Source organism: Panonychus citri, unplaced genomic scaffold (assembly GCF_014898815.1).
Source record: "Panonychus citri isolate SS breed McGregor unplaced genomic scaffold, ASM1489881v1 Contig00077, whole genome shotgun sequence".
NCBI classification, from domain to species: domain Eukaryota; kingdom Metazoa; phylum Arthropoda; class Arachnida; order Trombidiformes; family Tetranychidae; genus Panonychus; species Panonychus citri.
Genome location: NW_026515482.1, coordinates 2,687,858 through 2,711,644, shown reverse-complemented (window position 1 = coordinate 2,711,644; position 23,787 = coordinate 2,687,858). Strand labels below are relative to the sequence as shown.

At 30.5% G+C, this 23,787-nt stretch overlaps 7 protein-coding genes across 11 annotated transcripts; 2 read left to right on the top strand and 5 right to left on the bottom strand.

The window, feature by feature from the left end:
* Positions 1-5,061: 5,061 nt before the first annotated feature.
* Positions 5,062-6,468, bottom strand: LOC128387118 (E3 ubiquitin-protein ligase MARCHF3-like). Its single transcript, XM_053346279.1, has 2 exons — positions 6,100-6,468; positions 5,062-5,943 (listed from the first exon to the last, which is right to left on the bottom strand). Exons 1-2 carry the CDS (start codon positions 6,331-6,333, stop codon positions 5,554-5,556), a joined length of 624 nt encoding a protein of 207 aa, XP_053202254.1. The 5' UTR covers positions 6,334-6,468; the 3' UTR covers positions 5,062-5,553.
* A 92-nt stretch (positions 6,469-6,560) lies between these two features.
* LOC128387124 (small nuclear ribonucleoprotein Sm D3-like) lies at positions 6,561-8,061 on the top strand. Its single transcript, XM_053346287.1, has 2 exons — positions 6,561-6,718; positions 7,305-8,061. The coding sequence occupies exon 2, from the start codon at positions 7,372-7,374 to the stop codon at positions 7,747-7,749; it is 378 nt and encodes a 125-aa protein (XP_053202262.1). The 5' UTR covers positions 6,561-6,718; positions 7,305-7,371; the 3' UTR covers positions 7,750-8,061.
* An 84-nt stretch (positions 8,062-8,145) lies between these two features.
* On the bottom strand, positions 8,146-9,336 carry LOC128387120 (translocon-associated protein subunit beta-like). Its single transcript, XM_053346280.1, has 4 exons — positions 9,212-9,336; positions 8,928-9,130; positions 8,487-8,781; positions 8,146-8,341 (listed from the first exon to the last, which is right to left on the bottom strand). Exons 2-4 carry the CDS (start codon positions 9,098-9,100, stop codon positions 8,207-8,209), a joined length of 603 nt encoding a protein of 200 aa, XP_053202255.1. The 5' UTR covers positions 9,101-9,130; positions 9,212-9,336; the 3' UTR covers positions 8,146-8,206.
* A 54-nt stretch (positions 9,337-9,390) lies between these two features.
* LOC128387123 (small nuclear ribonucleoprotein Sm D3-like) lies at positions 9,391-10,422 on the bottom strand. Of its 3 annotated transcripts, none has more exons than XM_053346285.1 (2): positions 10,284-10,422; positions 9,391-10,062 (listed from the first exon to the last, which is right to left on the bottom strand). In XM_053346285.1, exon 2 carries the CDS (start codon positions 10,040-10,042, stop codon positions 9,665-9,667), a length of 378 nt encoding a protein of 125 aa, XP_053202260.1. In that variant the 5' UTR covers positions 10,043-10,062; positions 10,284-10,422; the 3' UTR covers positions 9,391-9,664. The 3 variants fall into 3 exon arrangements, with proteins under 3 accessions (XP_053202260.1, XP_053202259.1, XP_053202261.1); XM_053346284.1 differs by having other exon boundaries at positions 9,391-10,136; positions 10,284-10,418; XM_053346286.1 differs by lacking the exon at positions 10,284-10,422 and adding an exon at positions 10,141-10,159.
* Positions 10,423-10,583: 161 nt separating this feature from the next.
* On the top strand, positions 10,584-23,772 carry LOC128387114 (dihydroorotate dehydrogenase (quinone), mitochondrial-like). Of its 3 annotated transcripts, XM_053346274.1 has the most exons (8): positions 10,584-10,747; positions 10,913-12,162; positions 12,387-12,745; positions 21,883-21,948; positions 22,071-22,289; positions 22,401-22,600; positions 22,693-23,391; positions 23,483-23,772. In XM_053346274.1, exons 4-8 carry the CDS (start codon positions 21,925-21,927, stop codon positions 23,544-23,546), a joined length of 1,206 nt encoding a protein of 401 aa, XP_053202249.1. In that variant the 5' UTR covers positions 10,584-10,747; positions 10,913-12,162; positions 12,387-12,745; positions 21,883-21,924; the 3' UTR covers positions 23,547-23,772. The 3 variants fall into 3 exon arrangements, with proteins under 3 accessions (XP_053202249.1, XP_053202250.1, XP_053202248.1); XM_053346275.1 differs by lacking the exons at positions 10,584-10,747; positions 10,913-12,162 and having other exon boundaries at positions 12,299-12,745; XM_053346273.1 differs by lacking the exons at positions 10,584-10,747; positions 10,913-12,162; positions 12,387-12,745 and adding an exon at positions 21,174-21,707.
* LOC128387107 (chondroitin sulfate synthase 1-like) lies at positions 13,865-16,825 on the bottom strand. Its single transcript, XM_053346263.1, has 2 exons — positions 16,475-16,825; positions 13,865-16,386 (listed from the first exon to the last, which is right to left on the bottom strand). Exon 2 carries the CDS (start codon positions 16,341-16,343, stop codon positions 14,022-14,024), a length of 2,322 nt encoding a protein of 773 aa, XP_053202238.1. The 5' UTR covers positions 16,344-16,386; positions 16,475-16,825; the 3' UTR covers positions 13,865-14,021.
* On the bottom strand, positions 16,946-21,103 carry LOC128387110 (glycerol kinase-like). The gene is given in 9 exon segments (XM_053346269.1): positions 16,946-17,400; positions 17,615-17,778; positions 17,781-18,055; positions 18,057-18,460; positions 18,530-18,635; positions 18,857-19,089; positions 19,160-19,317; positions 19,881-20,209; positions 20,941-21,103. Coding segments are annotated over 8 exon segments (1,791 nt in total). The 5' UTR covers positions 20,128-20,209; positions 20,941-21,103; the 3' UTR covers positions 16,946-17,196.
* Positions 23,773-23,787: the final 15 nt, after the last annotated feature.

Below are 23,787 nucleotides of genomic sequence, written 5' to 3'. Positions count from 1 at the left end.
GATACATGATTGCTCAAAATTCATTGGATAGAAAACTCTGATGAATCAGAGATGGAGATGATGATGGAGAATAAAAAAAGATACCAATTCCATTGAGAGATTAGTGTGATTATCTTGATTACTTTTCATTTCTAGAGCTACTTGGGCTTCTTTTGTGGTTCTCTCTCTCTCTCTCTCTCTCTCTCTCTCTCTCTAACCTCCCACTCCCACTCCCAACTTGTAGATGAAGATGTTGACAACCACTACAAGTGAGTCTTGTTTTAAGTGTTATCACCTCTTGAAGATGATGAAGATGAGGATGATAAAAAGTGGCCACTTTCCAACTACAAGTCTCCCTTTTTTAAGTGTAATAAAAAAGTTTACATTCAACTTTGTATCTTATTTTCATCTCCTCCATGTTAATATAATCAGTTGATAACCGTGGAGGAGAATGATGATTACCCACTGTGTGTATCTTCATCATCATCATCATCCTCCTCCTTTTTTACTCACATCGAATAGCATTAAATGTTGATTTCCCATGATAATTACACCTGAATGATGTGAATTGATTTCCATGTAAGTTTGAAAATTCAGAATCAAATTAGCATAAGATGTTGTATTTACACTCCCACTGGTTCATTATCTCAACTCTGTTTTCATATGTAATTAATTGAATTGTATCCATACAATCAAATTGATTTCATCTTTTACTTTCACTCCTATTGTATCCTAATCATCATCAATTGTGTTAAATTGGTAAAAAAAAGCAATATCTCTGATTTACTCAATCAATAAGATGATGATTAACTCACAATCAATTCTGATTATATATCATATCCCATTGATTGATTATATTGTAGTTGGAGTTTCCTTTTGTCCAGTTGATTAAGACAATCAAATGGTCATTCAACATACACATTGATTAACAATCAAATTGTTAATCAATTTATTAACCTTGTCTCGTTTTTTTTTGTCTTGTTAATTTTATCAAATGTTTTAAATTGCTCAATATTGATTGTTGATTGTTGTTAATACTTTTACAATTTAAAATGATTGGAAATGTTTCTTGTCAAACTAAATTAAATGCCGTTGGGCAATTAATTATCAATCAATTGATTGGTCAGTCTAACACCTTATCTTGTGTTTGTCTCTTTTCAAATATAAACTGACCAGTTAATGGACAATGAAAAAGCTTTACTTGTAATATTACAACAGAAAACAAAAGTACCGTTACTTTTATATTGACCAAAAGTGTAAAAACAAACAAAGTGACAATGTTGACATTTCCTTTATTGTTTACCAATGTAATATCTCACCCAACAATCTAATCTTTATCCTCTTCTATTAAACAACAATTAACAGTAATATAGGTGTAAACATCTTGATCATCATTATGATTAAGTAAATATTAATAGTAATTAAAAAAATTTTCTATAAAAACAAAATCCTATTGGAAAATTTTGTCCATTTCAAAATGATGTTTATTTCTGATGGAAAGTTTATATTAGATTCTCAGTTAATTGCTCAAATCGAGATGATCCATAACAATGATGTTCATATTCACTAATCAGGTATGATCGTTGGGGTGATGATGATGATGATGATTATTAGAGATGATTAGGAGATGGGGATAAAAAGCTACAAAAAAGGACAAAAGTTGAAAGAGGAATCAAGAGAAAAGCTAAATTGTGTTTAACCAGAAGATTTTTGTTTGATAACAATCAACTAAGTCAGTAAGTATAATAATAGGTCTCAATTTACCTGATGATGATCGGTAAAGATGAGAATGACAATTAAAGGGATGATCATCTTCATCAAAATGATGCTAAAAGCATATAACAAAAAATATTATATCCTCTCAATGTAAGTGTGCTGGATAACGTTTTTACCGCATGTGACCCAATAATGAGAGAGAGAGAGAGAGAGAGAGAGAGATGATAATGATGAGGATGAAGATATACAAACAGTTGATGATAACCTTATCCATTATACAAACAAAGTCATAAGATGAAGATTGGATTTCTCTTTGCATCATCTTCACTTGAAGATGATGAAAAAATTATCATCATTGGATAATAATAATACTAATCATCTTGAAACGTCATCATCAGATTTAATCGACTGGATTAAAATTTATTGGTTAAGAGAGCTAAAGGTTTAATCATCCTCATTGAATGAATGGCTTTAAATTGTGGTTCCATTAGAAGGACCTCTTAACCAGAAGTTACATCATAATCATCATCATTGGTTCCAGAATCTTGAAATCTGAATTATCTTCATGTTATCTTCGTGTGTTCATGACATTAAATTCTAGAGAATGGGAAGAGAAAAAAACTTTTTTTTGTCAAAAGTTTCGAAATAAAATAAACTCTTGTTGTCTATTTGATTTGTAACCTTTATTATTATTATCGAAGATTTTGAGTCACAAAATGATAAATTTCATCTTCTTCTTCATCATCATTTATTGTTATCAACATTTTCCACCTTCATCATCTTCAGAATTGTATTTTCTCCCCCTTTTCCTCTTCCATTTCTCTCTCTCTCTCTCTCTCTTCATCTTGACAAATATTTGATAAAAGGTAATATCATCTTCATCTTCATCAATGTGCTTGTCAAAATATTGATGAAGATGATAATGATGATAAGTTACAATAATAACCCGAGGCATCATTTTCATCATCATCATGAAAGAGGGTGTGGTTATGGTGGAGAAAGTGATTCCATTGAAAAATGAAGGTGTAAAAAAAGTGATGCGGATAAAATTGACATGCAGGTAAATTGTCATCTCCATCAAATGTTCAACTGTCAAAAAGTTAATTTTTTTCTTCATCAAATTTAAATTGTAATCATAAAGTTTTTCTTTATAAAAAGTTTTCATTAATTTCCTGTTTAATTTTGAGTAAAATGTTCATCAGAATATCAATTAATAATGTTACTAATTAAATTTGAAAGAGTCTGAAAAAATTAATCAAAATTACAATTCAATCAGACCAAAAAGTTGATGACAATCAATGATTGTTTAGCAACAACAATTAACTCTGAAAGGTAAAAACAAAACACTAAAATGTATCATTTCAATTGAAGTTTTGATTAGATTGTTTTTCTTTACCTTCAAGCTAATTGTTAATGATAAGATTTGAATTGTTATCCATTATGATCCGGAATTAAATTAAATGGTTAAATTGTTGATACTTTTCTTGTTGTTATATTAGAGTTAAGGTTGATCATCATCTTATTAGAGTTGATTGTTGACTTGATTGGGATGTGAATATCTTTATATACATGGGAATAGGAAGGAAACTCAGGTTTGCTTTCAAATGGTTGGAGCATCTTCATCATCATGGTGATGAAAAGATGCTTTTTTACAGTGTAAAAAAGGAGAGATGGTGATGATACTGTTGTTGTTGGTGATGATGAAGATGAAAAGGATGAAAATGATGAAAGAAAAAGTGAAATATAGGAATTCTGTTGCTTCCTTAAGAGGTCATAACATTTCCTTTACTAAACAAACTTCTTCCTATTCCCTTTTCCTCCTCCGTTTCCTTATCCTTTTTCCCTTCCCTCAGTTAAACTTGACCTTAAATCAGAATAATCATAATCAAATCGTAACAATTAAACCTTTAATCACAATTATTTACCAATCAACTAACTAATTGTCCCACAAAATGGAACCAAATTCTCATAATCCAAGTTGAATGTTCATCTTTTTCTCATCTCTTACTCGCTAATCGGATTAATCATGTTCGTAAACAAATTAAATCAATAAATTGTCAACTTGTGTCTATGATTAAAATTATGATGACGATGATGATTAGTTAATGATAATTATGATTATGGTAATGATTAGGTAGAAATTATGGTTTTCTCTTTTTCTATTCCCAAGTTTTTAGGTTAACTTTGAATCTAATGTATTAAGTTAGAGTTGATAACTTGATGAGAAGGCTTCGTCTTCTTCCGGTCTCTTTCTCTCTCTCTTTCTCTCATCCATCTTCCGGAAGTCAGTCCATTAGCTAACAGCCTTTCACAATGATATTTAGGTTCCAACATTATCTTTATGCTCTTTCTCATCATCATCATCATGGTTATTATGAATTCTATCTCTTTATTATTATTACTCTGTTTCCATGTTAAGCTTTTAATATTGTTGATCATCTTTCGAGCTCTTTTATTATCATCATCATCATTATCTTCATCTTCATCTTCTTAATCTTCCTATTTCATTTTCTATTGTTGTTGTTGTTTTTTTCCTCTCTTGTGTTAATGTTGAAACTAATTTGATTGTAATGAGAATCGCGAGTTAATTGTAAATATTCAAATTCACTGTTAATCTGATTGTTGATGAATTTTCTCTCTTTCTCTCATCCATCTTCCGGAAGTCAGTCCATTAGCTAACAGCCTTTCACAATGATATTTAGGTTCCAACATTATCTTTATGCTCTTTCTCATCATCATCATCATGGTTATTATGAATTCTATCTCTTTATTATTATTACTCTGTTTCCATGTTAAGCTTTTAATATTGTTGATCATCTTTCGAGCTCTTTTATTATCATCATCATCATTATCTTCATCTTCATCTTCTTAATCTTCCTATTTCATTTTCTATTGTTGTTGTTGTTTTTTTCCTCTCTTGTGTTAATGTTGAAACTAATTTGATTGTAATGAGAATCGCGAGTTAATTGTAAATATTCAAATTCACTGTTAATCTGATTGTTGATGAATTTTTCTCTCTTTCTCTTCATTATATTATTTTCATTCTCGATTCTGATTTACTTAATTGTCTTATGCTTTTTGTAAATTACTTTCTCTCTCTCTCTCTCTCTCTCTCTCTCTCTAGTTGGTTAAAATTGTCATTTTTAAATTGTAATCTTCATTGGAATTGTTAATTGTTATGTAACATTTATATTCTATCTCTTGTTATCTTTTTCCATTGGAAACAATGAATGAATATCTCATTTAATTAATGAGAATCTATTGTTAACCAAATTGAGTTAATTTATGTTTTCTATTAAAACTCAATGAGCTTTTTTCTTGTATCAACTTTCAACCCTTTTTGTTGAAAAACATTCATTTTCAGACTTAATTGTATTGTAATCATTTTATTTCACTTCGAGGTGATTAATTAATTATCTCTCTTCATGTTTATGTATGAGAATCATTTACTTGATTAATTAATCATTGATTGTTTCAAGTAATTTATGGCTTTTTTTGGGCTTTTGTTTGTTTTTTTTCCCGTTTTATTGGATTGATGTTAAAATTTGATTTATTATCAATTTTTTGATTGTTACCTTGATTGTTGGTCAGTTTGTAACGGTTTTTTTTTGTTTTCTTGGATAACAATTAGTGTAATTATAATACAATATGAATATTTTGATTTGAAAGTAGATCTTTTTGCTTCTGTGATTGATAATTATATTTATGTGTGTGTGTGTGTATGTATAAAAATAATGATGAATCTAAAAAGGGTGAGAGAAAAGGTAAAAATTTGATTAGTTGTAATTAAAAACAGTTTGAGTTTTATAGATGTGATTAGTTGATCAATGATTTAACTGGCTAATGATTGGGATTAAATCACAATAAGCTTAATGATTGCTCTGGGTCATCATCATCATCATCTTCTTCCTCTTCATCTAGAACGGCTTTTTCGATACTGTTAATTGTTGGTTCTCTTTTTACTCTCCTTCTCCTACGTGGCCAATCAATTTTTAAATTAGTATTTGATACTCTCCATTCTAGAAATATTTGATAATTATTCTTGATTGACCAATACACCCAACCAAAGTAAAAGGTCAACAGGATAGCACCAAATGCAAGAAGGAAAGAAGATTCTGTTAAATTTTGCCATTTAATTTGTATCATTGCTCCTTGGAAACAGAGTAAAGTCAACAGGGTTGCTATTGGTGTGAGAAAGGTAAAAAGTAACAGGTCACCAACTAAAGGTCGAGGAAAGGTGCGAACATACTGTGTGGAGATGGAGTTGAATAAAAAGAGAAAAGAAAATACATAATTAATTAACTATGGAAGAAAACTGATCATCGGAGGTAAAAACACACACAAAAAAAGAGGTTAAATGTATTAGGTGAGTTGTTGTGTTGTACAAATTGGGTTTTAACTTACATCACGAAATGTTGGTGTAACCTGAAGACATGGAATTGAGACACCACATAATTCACACTTGTTAAGCCTTGAAATGGTCAACCATCTTTCCAAACAGCTCTTGTGGACACCACCAATTGTACCATTACAATTACAAGGTTCAATTAACCCTTTCTGAGGTGTTCCTCGTTGGCAAATCCTACAAATGTTTTCCGGTGACATTTGAGCCATAGAAGAGCAATTACAGGATAACATGGCTTAGTTGCTACTGTGTAACAGAGACCAGGGCAGAGGAGAAGTATAAAGGTAACAGATGAGGGGTAGAGGAGGATTAAAAGAACAATTTGAAACAATCAACTAAATTGTTGTTTAATTGACAAATTAACGTTGGAGGGAAAAAAAAGTAAAAGAGAAAATAAAAGAAAGAACATAACTTGCGCCATCTACTGGCCACCGACAAAAAATTCCATAAACAGATGTTGATCCAATTTTCTAATTCTCATTTTTTTTGGCTTTTCTTTCAAATTTTAATTAGTAATTTGGTGATTGTTTTGTTTTTAATTAGTCATTTTTTGCTTGTTGAATTTGATTGTTGGAACATTTTCTCTTTTAATATCTTGCCAGTGTTTGGAAATTAATTGTAAGTATTAAAATTTTATTAACTTGATATTCGGTTGTTACTTTTAGTTAATCACGATTACACTTTGGTGAGACTTATTTATAAACAATTTTAACTTAATTGTTAAACTCTGATTATTTCATTGACTAATTTAGTTGATTAGACTGGTCATTGACTGATTAGGTATGTGATTAGACTGCGGTTGTTATGGTAGAAATTGGTGGTTTTCTAATAATTTCATCGCTATACAGCCGTGAAAATTGAGTTTGTGCTTTTTTTTAAATCATTTGCGCATCTTTGGCAAAAATTAACTTAATCACAACGATTGATTAGATAAATTTAACACTACCAACTCTACATTTTTATCTATTAATTTGCTTTTATCAATCAAGATGCTCAAATGAATAAAATAAAAAGCACAAACTCAATTTTCACGGCTGTATGTTTGGGTAAATGCAAGTGAAGAAAATGTGAATTTTGTCCTTGTTTAATAATCGTGATCAATGTGATTGTAATGATTAAATTTCAATTCAGGTTCTTTGATGATTTAATTGCAATATTTCAAGTCATTGATATTAACATTTCTTTGTTTTATCCTCTTTAATAGGGTTTTATATTCACGCTGATATTTTGAACTGTTTTCCTTTTGTCCAGTTAATTTAAGATTGATCATCATGTCTATTGGTATTCCAATTAAAATTTTACATGAAGCTGAAGGACATGTAATAACTGTAGAGACAACAAATGGTGAAGTTTTCAGAGGTAAACTACTAGAAGCAGAGGATAACATGAATGTAATGATGGCCCAAATTACTGCAACTTCTCGTGATGGTAAAGTGACTAGTTTGGAGAATATTTTTATTCGAGGATCAAAGATTCGTTTTCTAATTCTGCCTGACATGTTGAAAAATGCTCCGATGTTTAAAAAGATGGGATCTAAACCCGGGGTGAAGACAAATGTTACGGTGAGAGGTAAAAACGCTCTGTTAAAAGCACAAGTAGCTCGTGGTCGAGGAAGAGCAAGGGTTATGATGGCTAAACGAGGACCATAAACAACAAATCCATCAATCAATTTACTGATCTTACAAAAAGTTCGCGTAAACATTTTGTCAACTTAATGTATTGATAATTCTCTGAACTTTTTACAATTCCTGTATTACAATTTTCGTTTAGATTTTATTACTGATCTTACCGAAAATCATTGATTCCAATATTTGGAGCTTTGACAATTTAACCGATAATCTGATCTCAAGATACTAAATTGGATCTCTCATCGATTCAATGTGTTACTCTGAGGAAAAGTTGACAGTTATAATCAATCAAATCTGTAAACCCAAATAAATTGAAACTTTAACGTAAAATAATTCGCAAAATTTTCACTAACTCACTTGAATTTTCTCAGAAATGATCAATTCTGTTAAGAAAATATGAAAGAATATATAACACTATTTACCCAAGGAAAATAATTTTAATATAAATTCTAAAAAGTGTTTATATTAGATTAATTAATTAGTGTTTCTTTGCAGCTTTTGCTTCTAATTTTGCTGCTAAGATCGCATCGTATTTGCTTTTACTGCTAAACCAGAGGTAGAAAGGAATAACCAATGTTGGCATAGACATGACAGCAAATGCAAACCAATCAAGCTGTAGAAAAGAGATGGAGATGAAAAAAAGAAAATAAATTAGAAATCAGGAAATGGAAATGGAAATGAAAATAAAAATAGAAGAAGAGATTTGAAGAGGTTTTTCTTTCTTCAATGATAACAAAAATTGAGAATATGATACTTACGATATGAGGTGAGAATCTTCGGTCGAATTCTTTAAGTGATACAATATAACCTTCACCAGGTTCACTTGTGAATCCAATTTGAACATCTTGTGATTCCTCTCGGGGTAAATAATTTACCTCAGCAGAAGTGAAATTGAATTGACCCCATACACCAGTTTTTGGACGGTAGACAACAGTATGAGAGACATTAGAGTTTGCTGCTATCCTGGGAATAGTGAATGAGCTTAAACCACTGACCACTTGGAAATATTCCTCAGGTAAGTTCGCATCTTTGATGGTTACATCAACAGCAGCACTAAAGAAGAAAAAAAAAGTTAATGTTAGAATTGAAATTTTGTTATTGACAGAAAATTCATCATTCTAATGTATTCTCTGGCCTCGTTTCTTAAACCATCAACGGACAAGAATAAACTTAATTGTTACAATTATCAATATACTAACCTTTCACCGACATTGTGAATATTATAGCTGATAATTAAATCTTTACTTTCAACTAAGTATTTATTGAGAACCTTTTTCTCAATCAAAAGCCGGGCTCCTGATGGAGTAGCTTCTCCTTCAGCTTGACACAAGGTAACAAACAAAAGTGTCACAAAGACAATGATGAATCTCATTTTGATAAATTATGACAAAAAGATTTTAGCCTGAAGAAGGGAACAAAACAGTTAATTAAGATAAATAAAAATTGAAAAAGAAAAGAGAACAATTAAAACCAATATAATTACCGTAATCAAATTAAACTCCAAACAAAAATCTCCACGTTACCAAATTTCATACAATCGGAAAATAGAAAATCACCACTTCGATTGTCGCGACATCTGTTGACTGAGAAAAGAAAATTCAACTTGGGAGTTTTTTTTGAGTTTCTATCATTTCTGAGAAGTGAAATTTTAAAATTCAATACTTTGCGATTTTTATGATTTAATTGATTGTTGTGTTGGATATACAAAATTTAAATCTCTCTAATTACCTGGAATTGGTAATTTGTAAGTGTTGTGTTTTATCTTGTATAGGAAATTTTTAATTTCCTTTGTGAGTTATTTGGTTTACTTGATTGGATTTAGAAAAAGAGTTTTAGATTTAGAAGAGAAACAATTTTCATTTGATTAACCAATCATTTTAATTACAGTTGTAAAAACTGGTCAAGTATGAATTTACTTGATTGATGGATTTGTTGTTTATGGTCCTCGTTTAGCCATCATAACCCTTGCTCTTCCTCGACCACGAGCTACTTGTGCTTTTAACAGAGCGTTTTTACCTCTCACCGTAACATTTGTCTTCACCCCGGGTTTAGATCCCATCTTTTTAAACATCGGAGCATTTTTCAACATGTCAGGCAGAATTAGAAAACGAATCTTTGATCCTCGAATAAAAATATTCTCCAAACTGGTCACTTTACCATCACGAGAAGTTGCAGTAATTTGGGCCATCATTACATTCATGTTATCCTCTGCTTCTAGTAGTTTACCTCTGAAAACTTCACCATTTGTTGTCTCTACAGTTATTACATGTCCTTCAGCTTCATGTAAAATTTTAATTGGAATACCAATAGACATGATGATCAATCTTAAATTAACTGGACAAAAAGAGTACAAATCAAATAAACAACAAAACAAAATCCAATTATCAAGAGAAATATAAACAACAAACCTACAATGCACAAAGAGATGAAATGAAAAGAGAAAAGATCAATTAAATAGATAAGTGACAGTTAATGAAATACATTCAAAGGTGATCACGACCTTTAAATTAATAGAAAAACAATCTAAAACAATTTGAAAAGATTAAATTACTTACCTAATTACGATGGTTTTATCCAAAGAAAATTAAATTGATTCTTTGTCAAAATAGGAAAAAATATCTACCGATTTAGTTTTATGTTCCAACCGACAGATGGCACCAGGAGAAAAGAAAAAAATAATTGAATATAAAACGAATTAAATTTGAGATTTTTAATAATTAATAAGATTTTCAACTGAATTAATTTCTTTAATTTGAACGATTTCTTGTTTCGATAGTAAAAAGTGAATAGAATATCTTGAATTTGATTGTGAATTGTTCGATTGGATGATGAATTGAAAGTAGGAAGAAGAAAAGAATTGGCGGTTCAATATCGTTCTTTAAGTGTTTTCATTTCTTTGATTGTTTACATTGATTATTTTTCTTTAATTTTCATCTCTAATTAATCTAATACTGCGAATTAATTGACTCATCTCATCTCAAGGACATCTTCAATTGAGAACATCTTCTAAATTCTAATGGTAAGTTGATTAATCTTTTAATTTTATCCATCAATTAATCTAAACTTTTACTCTCTTTCAAATTCCAAGCCTATATAGTTAAATATACGTTTAGAATTGTGATTATCATCTTAACAATAATTTCCAAGTAAAATTTTCTAATTCTATTCAATTTGACAATCATAGATTCACCCTGATCACCAATATCACAATACATGGAGATGATTGACATTTTTATGGATAAAGTCACTTGAAGTTAAATGTAAACAATTGGAAAAAAAATATTCCCTCTTTTAATAATAGTAACAGTGTTGGTCTATGTTATTATTAATAAGCTGATAATCTAAGGAGATTAAATATTATCCAATTAAGAGGAGATGAGATGAAAATCTTAACCGAATCAATATGTTATCTTATTTTATTTGGAGGTGAATTTAGGTTAACCAAAGATGAAAGCAAATGAAGTGAATTCAACATTGTCAATAGTTAAACAGCTTCTGGCAACAATCAAAAGTGAACAATAATCTAATTTTATCTTCTCATCAATTATTAATCTTCTATTGATTAATATTATATAATTACAAAAGTTATATCACAATAATTACAAAGTGATGATTGTATTTCCTATGTTAACGTTTTTTTCACTCTGTTAACATGCTGCAGTTTCATGGTTTTCAATGAAAAAAAACTTTGGCAGCAATCAAAAAGCTTAATTGTAAAAATTAAGCTTGATAACTCTCAAAATAGCAACAACTTGATCGATAGTAACTTTTACATCAATTGATCTCTAATGAATTGGATTACACAAACCATTGGACAATTTAATTGATTTAATATTTCAACTCTAACCACTTTGAGGAAGGCAATTTTCATCATCCTAATGATAATCTTGTTGAATGTTAACCACTTAGAACGTGATTATCTTAATCATAATTTCATAATTATTTACCATAATTACTAACCACCTTCACATGAATTCTTATAACCATAGTGATTACCAGTTAACATGAATCGATCGATTTGGAATCAGCAAAATTGTCCACTGGAAAGAAGAATCAATTTAACTGATCACTCAGCTGGTAGATGATTAAACCTCATGATGTTGTTTTCTTTTCATGATCAACTGATGATAAGAAACAACTTTAAAAAATCAAATGAAATTTTCTTACATAACAACCTGATGATCATGAGAAAATCTTAATCATGGAATGAAAATTTGCAGCATCAATCTACGGAATAGAAATGGTTAAACCTTCAATTCTCTCCAACAATTACCAGGGAGATGAAATTTGGTGGTTAATCATCAAACATAATCACAGTGAAAATCTCATGATAAAATTAAGAAACTTTTAATCACCATGAGCTTTGATTAACTAAACAAGTTTTAATCACTTTCATCATCTTGTAATCATAAACAAGCCACTGGACCTTTGAAGGTAATCTACTAATTTGGTTACTATGTTTACTCATAATCTTGGAAGTTAATCAAGGACAGAAACAGTTTTATTTATAATCATGATTTAACTTTTATATTTACAACAATTAACGAAGATATTTAAGAATGACCTGCCTCTCACCTTACTCTCTCCGCCTCCCACTTTTCTCAATCATTTATTGTGTCTCTTCACTAATTAACTAATGATTTTCTAATTGTTTTCAGTTAATCATCTCTATCATTTACCTTCCTGATTGGTTTGTTTCATTTAATTGTTACGAGATAAACGTTAAGAGCAAAGTTATTGATGATGGTGATAATGATAACTAGAAAGTAAACAATTAAAGACAACAACGATTAAAAACACCAACACAATTAACTAATTTTCAAGAAAAATACAAAAAAAAAGTTGATTCAATTGTGTAAACGTTTAACTATTTTCATGTTTTTCAAGTGAAACATTTTTTAAACTTGACCAACAATCAAAGTTAATTGTTCATCTTTTAATCAACTATTCTCCACCATCAATTGGGTACTAATTGTTTTCCACCAACAATCAATTCAATCCACAATCTTTTCATAAGGTAAGCTAATCAATTTCAATTCACTTTAACTAATCAACCATAATAAACAGAAGCAAATCTAAATAATAGAAACTGTGATTAAATGAACAACAATCAACTATTAACTGACTCAATTCAAGTGTCCATTAATTGTTTGATCATTTGTCCATCGAAAGTGTTACAATGTATGTTTTACCCTAAACATAAATTGTAATGTCTTTATATTGTTGCTAAATTGCTCGTAATTTACATGAGGACACACTCACTTACATAGACACATGATGAAACTAAATTAAAGTTGATGAAATAAAAGCTCGTGGGAAATATGATTAAAAATGAATTGTGATTAACTGATCAACTGAGAGAAAATAATTTGTTCCCATTTAAAGTGAAGAGACAATAATCCGCCCCACTAACCCACCCAATGGATCATCCAATTGTTTCCCCAGTAAACATTAAACCATCGGTATCATTAGAAAGGCCAAAATAAAGGTCAGAATCATCTCCCTCTCATCATCATCATCAACAACAACAACATTAACTTGATCACTTTGATGAAGAAAAAAATATGTCACTGATCATCTCACTGGTTTAATGTTAAAAAGGCAACTTGATTTGGTCCATTGGTTTCATTTAGATGATACTGAAAGGAGCGAGTGTCACACTCACCCACTCCCTCCACCCTCGTCTTTTATCATCTCTCTTTCTCTCGGATGATAAATGATTTCTCTTTCTTTTCGTGCTTGTTGATACAATGTCGGTGAATTGACTTGAAAGGATGAAGATGATGTGAAATGTTTACATTTAACATCAACTTGAAAAGAGCTACAAATGATGAGAAGATGAGGAAGACAATAATCTCATCATCATCATCATCATCTCTCTCTCTCTCTCTTCCATGTCCACTTGTTTGGGCGGAGTAACTATTAATTTCGCATCCATTTTAAAATTGTATTGTCATCAATTTCTGTTGAATTGTCATTTTTACTATTGGTAAATGATCGCAATCAATTTAATTGTTGTGATGTATTTATGCTTGTATTCACTGTTCCACGACAATCTAATATACTTTTGACAATTTCTTAATTGAACAATCAATTTTCAGCTTGAACCGTTGAATTGATATAATAATTTATTTTAATATCCGAAATTATTGATTCCTTAATTCTGATTACAGTTTAATTATTATTAATATTTTATAATGATAAAAAATTAAAAACAACCATGATAAATGATTTACATATTTTATGATTTGGCACTAATTATTTTTGTCTAATTGATGATGATTATCAATATGTTACAATATTTTGTTATGATAAATATATTTGGACATAGTTTCAATTGAAGCTAAATTGTTGTATTTACTTCCGAGGCACATTTCATATTGATTACCATGTAATCCATTTGGACAATCAGTTTGATGAAATATATGAATTAATCCAGAATCGGGTGATCTAAATATAGTTAAATTTGATTGTACAAGTCTCTCATATAAATCAACATCTTCCTTACCCCAACCTTGAATGGATAAATTCAATCCATTGTTATTAATTAAATCACTATTATAAATTGATACAATTCCAAATCCGAATTGCCTCCAATAACCATGAACTGAATCAATGATTATATTATTGTCATTATTATGATAATCAGAGTGTTGATCGAAATTAAAATCAATATCAAATTGATTATCATATTGACTGTAAACTATTGGATAATAAACTTGTTTACCTTGAATGGTATTAAGTCTTACCCTTTCGATAGCATTTAAATTAAATGTTATATCAATGTCGACGAAAAATAGTAAATCATTTGATTTAAATAGACTTGCACCTCGTTGAAGTCCAGCGGCTCTTGAAAAGTGACCACCAAGTTCAGCGAATCGTATTGGTAAACCTGAATTCATCAAGTTAATTATGATTGTTTTCATTTGAATTGAGACATTTCTTGTATCAATTACATCGGGAAATAAAATGAATGCAAGGTTAACATTAGAATCCTTTTTGTTAACTCGGATAAAGTTATTGATAAATCGTTGAAACTGTTTGAATCGTCCAGAAAGTGGGACAATTATGTTGACAGTTATTGATTCCAATGGTTGTGATGATGATTTAATTTCCTTGAAAATTGGATTAGAAAATGTTTGCATGATGTAAGTGTGCTTTCGAACAGGTAAAGTGTATTTCCGTCCCTTGTATCGACGATAGGTCATCAATAGATCAAGAATATAATAAACTCCTTTCGATGGATCTAATTTGGTGTAACCATAATAAAGCGATTTAAAATCAACAATTCGACCACGAAAATGAGAACCTTTGTTAATTGTATTGACAATGTTGATCAAATTTGATTCCAAGGCAGGTATTAGTGATCCATCGATTCGTCTTCGAGGATTTGAATTTTTAACTGAATATTGATATCGATCAATAAAATCCCAAGTAATTAGATCGGATCGATGTAAACATTGATCTTTTGATTTGGGTGTTAATTCAATCGGTGTTCCTATTGAATTTGTATCTCCATGAACCAGTGGATCGAGTGGAAGATTAAATTGTCTCTCAATCAGATCACCATAATTATGTTCAACATTTCGTAGATCTCGGTGATTCTTAGTTATTTCAAATCTTATATTTTCATGATCAATTTGCATCATATGATAATAAATATCATAAAGTGTTGATGAATTTTTAACCGGGTGTAAGGTTAAAGCGGTTTTCAGTATTTTCCTTAAACGATTGGACCAAACAATTTGACCGGAAAAATTGTGATACAAAAGTGATTGCATTTGATAGGATCGAGTACAGGGTAACCCGACAAAGGTACCAACACATCGGGATATTTCAACGTCCTCATGGGTTGAGTAAAGGTGTTTAAGACAATATTCAATGTGAGGAATCATCGATCTCAATGTTGCCGAACTCATTATGATACCTGGTCCACCCATACAGAAATTGTCATCATCACCTAATCCTAATTGTCCGAGTTCCTCAATTTTACCCAATCCCATTTGTCCAATTAGATGAGGTTTCGATGAATTTACTGAGCCAAGAAATTGAATCAATTTGTCTACATTGATGAAAATATCATCATCGGCTCTCATGAACCATTCATATGAATCAATGAAATGATCATGGATAAATTTTAACATGAGAAATGATTTCTTTTGAGGTGGATAGGAATCATCAACTGTTGGTAAATTGATCACTGGTAATCCATGATTGTCTTTAGATGATGAGCTTGAAAAGAAGGCGATAAAATCCTTAGCATCTTGTCCCCATGTTTCCATGATGTGATTGATCCGATAATCAATGAATTTCTGTGCTGTCATTACACCGATAAACAATTTACGTTTATTACCATCATCAGTTGGCCTTCGTAGGCTTTCAATTAATGGTAATAGTGATTCGTATGATTGATCCAAATTAGAATTAACTTGATGATTTGGTGATGATGATGATGACACTTTACCTTCATCACATTTCTGGTTAACAGTTACTTTCTCATTCCTTTGGAAATATAAACAAAGGGTTAGACTTGCGATGAAAGAAATTAAGAAATGTAGGTAACTCTTGTATGGACCATGAGGTGAACACAATAAATAATTAAAACGAAATCTCATAATGTTAGAAATTAATGAGAATTAGAAGAGAAAAAATTCAATTCTGTCAATGCAAATGAAGAAAAGAAAAACAATAAGTTCCACAAATAGAACAAAAAAAAAGTAAAAGAGAACAAAAAACAAGTACAAACCTTTTCTTTTCTAAGGTGAAAACACAATTAACTCTTTCTCTTAATCATAATAGACCAATAATCTCAACTAATTAAGAAAAGAAACAATCAACAATTAATGAAGATCCACCAGAAAGAAACATTTCTTATTTATAGAAACACATGGAAAGAAAGTAAATTGTTTTCCATTAATTATTCCAATTAAATTGATCTTGTCAAGATAATCTGATTAGTCCATTTGGACTCACAATTAGAAACATTTGATGGAAAGACATTCAACTGATTTAATAAGAAAATTGATTTAATTGAGAAAATGTTGATTCCAATTAACCTCAATATTTAAGTGTCTCTGTTTTAACTCAAACACAAATGACACAAGAGAAACAAAAGAAAGAGAAAAATGGATTAGTCTTTCTTTTTCCTTCTCTTCTCTTTTTTTATCTTAATATTGTTTAATTTTCTAATTAAGATACTTTTCGAGTGACAATTGACTTAATTGTTTGAAAATTTACTTTAATGATAGTTTATTTTAGTTACATTGCAACTTTACAATCAAAAAAAATACAATTAAGTAACAAAAAACAAACAAATATCATTATTGCTAATTGGGAAAATTTTACAAATGCAAATGGTTGATTGGGATAACTAATGTAGTTGATTGATCAAATTGTTTGACAATTTGAGTTTACAATTCGTTAAGTATTATTAGAATACAATTTTTAGAGGTTTGAGCAATTAGTTGATTACGCTGATCTGATGACATATCTACCCAAAAGCAGCATCGCCATTGAAGAGATGATGAAAAGACTGACTGGTAAACTTGATTTCTTGAGATAATCCAATCGCTTAATCTTTGGACTTTTGTTTTGTGTCCATCCCATTGACCTTACAACAGCTTTGTGCCATGTGTTCAGCATTTTGTGACGGACTTGCAGATCGATCTTGGGCTGGATTAGTGGAAGAAAAATCAAAAATACAGATTAGAGGAAAGAGGAAAGAGAAGACAAGATAAGATTAACTAGATTCTAATGATTTCCTCAGTATTTAGTAGTTATCCTCAAGTAGTGATTCGGACATATGCTTATCTACGAAATTTAAATCATCATTGGAAATTAGAATTTAAAGAAAAAAAAGTCAAAACAATTGACTTGATTGTCGTACTTTGAAAATGGATGAATTGGGATATAGCATTGAATCGTCAATAGAAGATCTTGTTAGGGAATAATTTCGATCTCTAAATTTTGGTTCGGATTTGATTTGTTGATCATTTAGATTCGAAATTAATGGTGACCCATTGACATTATTCATATTATCAAGTGTATTCTCAACTTGAAGTGTTCCTTTTCAAAGTCCCAAAGACCAAGAGTGTGGCCTGAAATCATGGCGCATCCTAATGCGGTCGCTTCAATTTTTGCAGGTCTCACAACTTTAACATTATTGAGATCAGAAATTATTTGGCACAAAGTATCATTTGCGGCCATTCCTCCGTCAACCTTTAATCCTGAACGCGGAGGTTTCATTAGAGCTAAAATATCGGTCGTTTGGAAAGCGACACTTTCCAACATCGCTCGTACCAAGTGAGATTTTTGAGTAAATTGAGAGACCAATGAACAAACCGCTTGCATTAAGATCCCAGTAAGGTGCAAATAGACCTTGAAAAGCGGGTACAAAATAAACTCCACCAGAATCTTCAACTTGATTTGCTAAACTTTCGATTTCATTGAAATCATTAATTAAACCAATATTGTCCCGAAGCCAAACCATTGAGGCACCAACCACAGCAATACTGCCTTCCAATGCATAAACAGCGGGTTTTCCATCAATTTTGTAGGCCACCGTTAATATTAGTGACTTTCTAGCTTCAGCTGAAACTCCGCTCAGAACTTTTTTCACCGAAAGTGAGCCTAAATTTTGTAAAATGAAACATCCAGTTCCATAAGTACTTTTAATCTGACCAGGAGAGAGACATTGGTGACCCACTAAAGCTGAATGCTGATCACCAATAACCTAAAGCAATTTAAGAAAAATATGACAATTAGAATCACAAAATCACAAAAATGAAATCAATCAACTTACACCAGTGACAGGAATCCCTTGTAAAGAACCAGATTTGATTAAACCAAAGTGTGATGCCGATGATTGTATTTTAGGTAAAATTGATACCGGAATCTTGAATACTTTTCTGTTGTAACAATTAACAGATAAAAAACGGATATTAGTAAAATGCAAATAATCAATCAAAAAGTATGAAAGGTTAAATTTGATTTTGTTTGTTCAACTTGCTCAGAATTAATGTTCGACATCATGATGTATCAGCCATATGCTTTGTCTCAATTTTGTCATTAAATCATCACAGGAAATTGAAGGTAAACATAATCTTGATTAACAATTTAAACTACTCACTCGCAAAGATAATGATCCCACTCAAGTGTCTCAATGTTCATAAGGAAAGTTCGACTCGCATTAGTAACATCAGTTGAATGGACACCACAGAGATTCCAGAGTAGCCATGAATCAATTGTTCCAATGAGTAATCGACCATTTTCTAAGGCTTCTTTTACCGAGGGTACATTTTCAAGAAGCCATTTTACTTTGAAAGCGGTGAAATATGTCGAGATCGGTAATCCAGTTAATTCCTATGATTAAAGATTAAAGATTATATGTATGCTCATTATATGGAGATTAAAGATTGAGAGATTAATTTACCTTGTAGAAATTGAAATCACGATTAGGAGTTTGATCGAGAAAATCGTCGACAATTTGACGGGTCCTTCCATCAGACCAAATGATCGCATTATGAAAAGGTTGACCAGTTTCCCGATCCCAGGCTATTGTCGATTCCCGTTGATTGGTGATTCCAATACCTTTGGGGAGGGAAGGTCGAGAAAAATAATTAAACAAATTGTTCAAATTGCTCTCATTGGTTGAATTTTTTAATTATTTCCTTGTCCATGGGAGAGAAATGGTTTGGTTAGTTAGTAAAATGTTGAGCAATCAAGACTAAATTAATTGGAATTGTGCAAGTTAATACACAGAGAAGATGAAACAATTATGATAAGCTTGATTGATCCAGTAAATTGCTTAATAATCAATCTATTACTGATTAAATTTTTTTGCCCTTCAATAACTTGTTTACACCTTGATTTAATTCCCCTGATGAGATAACTCAATTTTCTTATGACAAAGTTCATTATACAATTAGGAAAATTAGGTTATCATATCTATTAATAATTCTGATTAATATTTACAGAAAGAGAAAATTGAAGAAATAACTTAATTCATGGATCGATTTATGATTAGATTTGAATCATTAATCATAGTTTGACATTTACATGAGAAGATAAAACAAATTAACTTGAGATGTGAGAAAATGATTAGTAAATTATTTTCGCTATGAGATTTTTTTTTGATTGAAAAAAAAACTTACCTTTAATTGAACTTGGATCAATATTCAATCTTTTCAATTCTTCTATTGTTTTCTCAATGGAATCGTTGACAATTTTCAGAATATGGAAACAATCTTGTTCAACCCATTCTTGTTTAGGATAAATTGGTTTCGTGTTTAATTGATGATGAGCAATTAACTCTCCGGATGTAGCACTGTAAACCATAAAACGAGCACTAGAAGTACCACAATCAATTGATCCGATTAACGGTCCAACATCGCGACCCATTTTTGCGATCAAACTAATTTGACTCTAATTGTGTATTTAAATGAAGATGTCCAGGTAAATTGTAACCAATTATGGTGTAAAACTAAGGGAGAGAAAGGGAAAAATTAAGTAGGAAAATATTTTGATCAGATTTTGTTGAAAGTTGAACAATCAATGAGGTTGATTCAAGATGGAAACTGGACAAGATACTTGAGGAAAGTAACTTAGAACCTTCAATTTGGTTGATTAATCAAGTTTTCCGAATTGCTTATAATAAGAGAAATTATTTATCAAATTTGAAAGGAAATTAAAACAGTCACATATAAAGGTAATTGTAATATGATTAACATTGAATGATTAACTATCAAGAATACAAACCTTTATATTAGTCGCCATCTATTGTTGATTGATCATCGTTAGAAAATAAATTATATTCTATCATTAACATAATTATAGTTGATGGGAAAAAAAATCAATAACTCTTGTGACATCTAATTTGAACATTGAACAAAAAACCCAGGTACATATTGATCAAGGTAACAATTAACTGAAAGCAAAGTCTGAGTGCAATTAACATCAAGTTAATACAAGTAACCTTAATGTACGAAGACTTTGACCAGCACTTGAATGAATCAGAACCTGCAAACAATTCAAATGAGATAACAACAGAGACTTTGAGTTAACTATCATCAAAAAAAGTAAAAATCAAACCTTAACAATTAGTAAATCATAATTAACCAACAAAAAAGAATAAGAAAAAAAAACCAAATAGGATAAGCACATTGGCTCTTAAAGAAGTGAACAAAAGGACAATTAAGAGAACATGAAACTCACCTTAAGAAAAGTCATGATTAATCCAAATTAATCACCATCAGTAAATCGAGTGTAAGTTAATCAACATTAAATGAAAATTGTAAAAAGACAATCAACTGCAATTAACTGAAAAAGGAAATTAAATTAACCAGGAAATTTACTTTTCCTCAAACAAAAGGAACCACATTGGTAACACATGAGTCACATGTTCTTTCGGGGGACCAACTACTAATTACAGAGAATCGAAATTCTAAATTCACCTTGAAGAGTTTTTTCAATTTCTATTCTTAATTAAATTGTTCCAATTAATCTCACCTTTGATTTTAATTAATTTTTCTTTTTTCAATCTCAACAATTTATCTTGTAATCAATTTAAATCACGATTCTTAATCATAATTGATCGCTTAGCAACATACACATGGTTTGTTTCCTTGACTTTGCCAATGTGTCAAAATACAAATTTAATTGTTTCAATTAGTGATTAATGATTTTTATTTTGTTAAAGGAAATTTGTTTCTAATTACAATGGTTTAAATTACCTCTTGATTATCAAATGGAATTAGTGTTTCATTCATCTGTCTGAGACATTGAAATTGTTTCTATTGATGCCAAAGGAATAACATTTTCTTTGTTTATCTCTGAGAATTTGTAATGTTAATCAACCTTTTCTTTTCAATTTTGATTGTGTTTAAATGTTAACAATTTACTGATTGTTTAGTTTAACTTTAGTGTTTTGTTCTTTACTCTTTTTGGTTGATTTAATTAAAATTATTGAGTTTCTTCCTCCGGTTAGTTTATTTCCCACCATTGAACCTCTTTCCTTTTCTATGTTTTCATTTTCTCTTCTTGTTGAGAGATTTTTTTTCTTTGTTTACATTTTTTTTCTTGATGTGAAAATAATTTGATTCTAATTGATTCTAATTGATTATTTTGATTTATTCTTTTTTTGCTTCTTTATTACAGATAATTGAAGGTCAGTGTAATTGGACACCAAGAGAATCAAAGATGACTTGTAAACCACAACTTATGGTGAGTGTTGACCGATTCTCGTTTTCCGGTTGACCTTTTTACTAGATTTTGAACCTTCGTTTGAAATGATGAATTTGTTTGATTAATCATTCGTTTTTTGTTTCTATTTGGCTTTTTTATAGAGTAAATTCATGTCAGGATTGACTATTGCTCTTGGTGGAGGTGCTGGTTTTGTGGCGATTAATTTATACAAAGGAAATGAAAAATTCTACAATTCTTTCGTTATGCCGATTCTTCATGCAACAGTTGATGGCGAATCATCTCATCGATTAGCAATCAACATGGCGAAATATTCATTTCTGCCTAATTTTAGTTCTAAAACATCTGAACATAAAAATTTGGTAAATTCTCCTTTAAATTCGTTCTTTAAATCCGTTCTGCTTATCAATGTATTACTATTCTAATCTTATTTCGATGAACGTTTTCTTTGTTTTTCTTTTATATTTCTTTAGAAATCATCACTTTGGACCTTAGAATTTAATCATCCGATTGGATTAGCTGCTGGTTTCGATAAAGATGGTGAAGCTGTTCCCGGTTTAGCTAAATTGGGCTTTAGTTTTGTCGAAGTTGGATCAGTCACCCCAAATCCCCAATCGGGCAATGAGAAGCCAAGAGTTTTTCGATTGAAAGAAGACGAAGCGATTATCAATAGGTGAGAATTTTAGCTAATTTTCTCTAATTTTAATTCTTTTTCCATCTTAACTTTTAATCATCTAATCAATTGCCCTGTTCTCTTTTTCCCAGATATGGTTTCAATAGTTCTGGTCATGAGGCGGTTCGCGAAAACTTGACCAAAAGTTTATCCAATTTAAAGCCAACCGTGGTTGGAATTAATTTGGGTAAAAATAAAACCTCAACTGATTCAATTGGTGATTATGTTAAAGGATTGGAGGTTTTTGGAAACAGTAAATTTGTTGATTATTTTGTAATTAACATTTCAAGTCCCAATACTCCAGGTCTTAGAGATATTCAATTGAAAGATACTCTGGATCCATTTCTAGACGGCATTTTAAACGCTAAAGCAAAGCTCAACATTACCAAACCTTTATTGGTAAAAATATCTCCCGATTTAAATGATTCAGAGCGTAAAGATATCGCCCAAATGATGATTAAACCTCGACTAAGTGGACAAAAGATTGATGGACTAGTCGTCACCAATACAACAATCTCACGACCCCCAAGCCTTAAATCTTGTCATTCTAGTGAAAGTGGTGGTCTAAGTGGTCAACCATTGAAAAATTTATCCACCCAAATGATTCGTGATATGTATTGTTTAACGAAAGGGTCAATTCCTATCATCGGAGTGGGCGGTGTTGCCGATGGTCAAGATGCCTACGAAAAACTTAGAGCCGGAGCCTCGTTAATTCAATTGTACACTGCTCTCGCTTACCGAGGCCCTTCACTTGTTTCTACAATCGTTAATGACCTTTCTCAACTAATCAGGTAAATTCAATTCTCTATCCCTTTCACATCTTTAACAATCGTCGAAATTATAAAAATTAAAATATTCTTTTCTTTGTTTATTTTCATAAAGTGACGACGGATTCTCATCTATTGAGGAAATCATTGGAATCGATGCCAAACAAACCACGAAATAAGAGAGCAAAATCTTAATCACATTAACAATTTATTGCCAATTAATTACCTGTACAGATATTAAATAGTTTTCTCCTTCCAATAGTTACAATTTTGATGCAAGAGAAAAGTAAACATTTTATATTAGTGATCAACTGTTAATTGTATTACAATTACTAAAGTTGACATTTTCCATCCATGTAAATCCAATTTATCGATTAAAGTATAAACTTGATAATTGAATGCCAATCACAATCATAAAGT

Excerpts from the sequence above, each read along its gene's own strand:
- LOC128387118 (XM_053346279.1), bottom strand. The coding sequence starts at position 6,333 with ATGTTATCCTGTAATTGCTCTTCTATGGCTCAAATGTCACCGGAAAAC. Across the intron at positions 5,944-6,099 it reads TTACACCAACATTTCGTGAT|TATGTTCGCACCTTTCCTCG; the intron begins GTAAGTTAAAAC and ends ATCTCCACACAG.
- LOC128387124 (XM_053346287.1), top strand. The coding sequence starts at position 7,372 with ATGTCTATTGGTATTCCAATTAAAATTTTACATGAAGCTGAAGGACAT.
- LOC128387120 (XM_053346280.1), bottom strand. The coding sequence starts at position 9,100 with ATGAGATTCATCATTGTCTTTGTGACACTTTTGTTTGTTACCTTGTGT. Across the intron at positions 8,782-8,927 it reads ATTCACAATGTCGGTGAAAG|TGCTGCTGTTGATGTAACCA; the intron begins GTTAGTATATTG and ends TTTCTTCTTTAG. Across the intron at positions 8,342-8,486 it reads GAAGATTCTCACCTCATATC|CTTGATTGGTTTGCATTTGC; the intron begins GTAAGTATCATA and ends TCTTTTCTACAG.
- LOC128387123 (XM_053346285.1), bottom strand. The coding sequence starts at position 10,042 with ATGTCTATTGGTATTCCAATTAAAATTTTACATGAAGCTGAAGGACAT.
- LOC128387107 (XM_053346263.1), bottom strand. The coding sequence starts at position 16,343 with ATGAGATTTCGTTTTAATTATTTATTGTGTTCACCTCATGGTCCATAC.
- LOC128387114 (XM_053346274.1), top strand. The coding sequence starts at position 21,925 with ATGACTTGTAAACCACAACTTATG. Across the intron at positions 21,949-22,070 it reads CTTGTAAACCACAACTTATG|AGTAAATTCATGTCAGGATT; the intron begins GTGAGTGTTGAC and ends GCTTTTTTATAG. Across the intron at positions 23,392-23,482 it reads GACCTTTCTCAACTAATCAG|TGACGACGGATTCTCATCTA; the intron begins GTAAATTCAATT and ends ATTTTCATAAAG.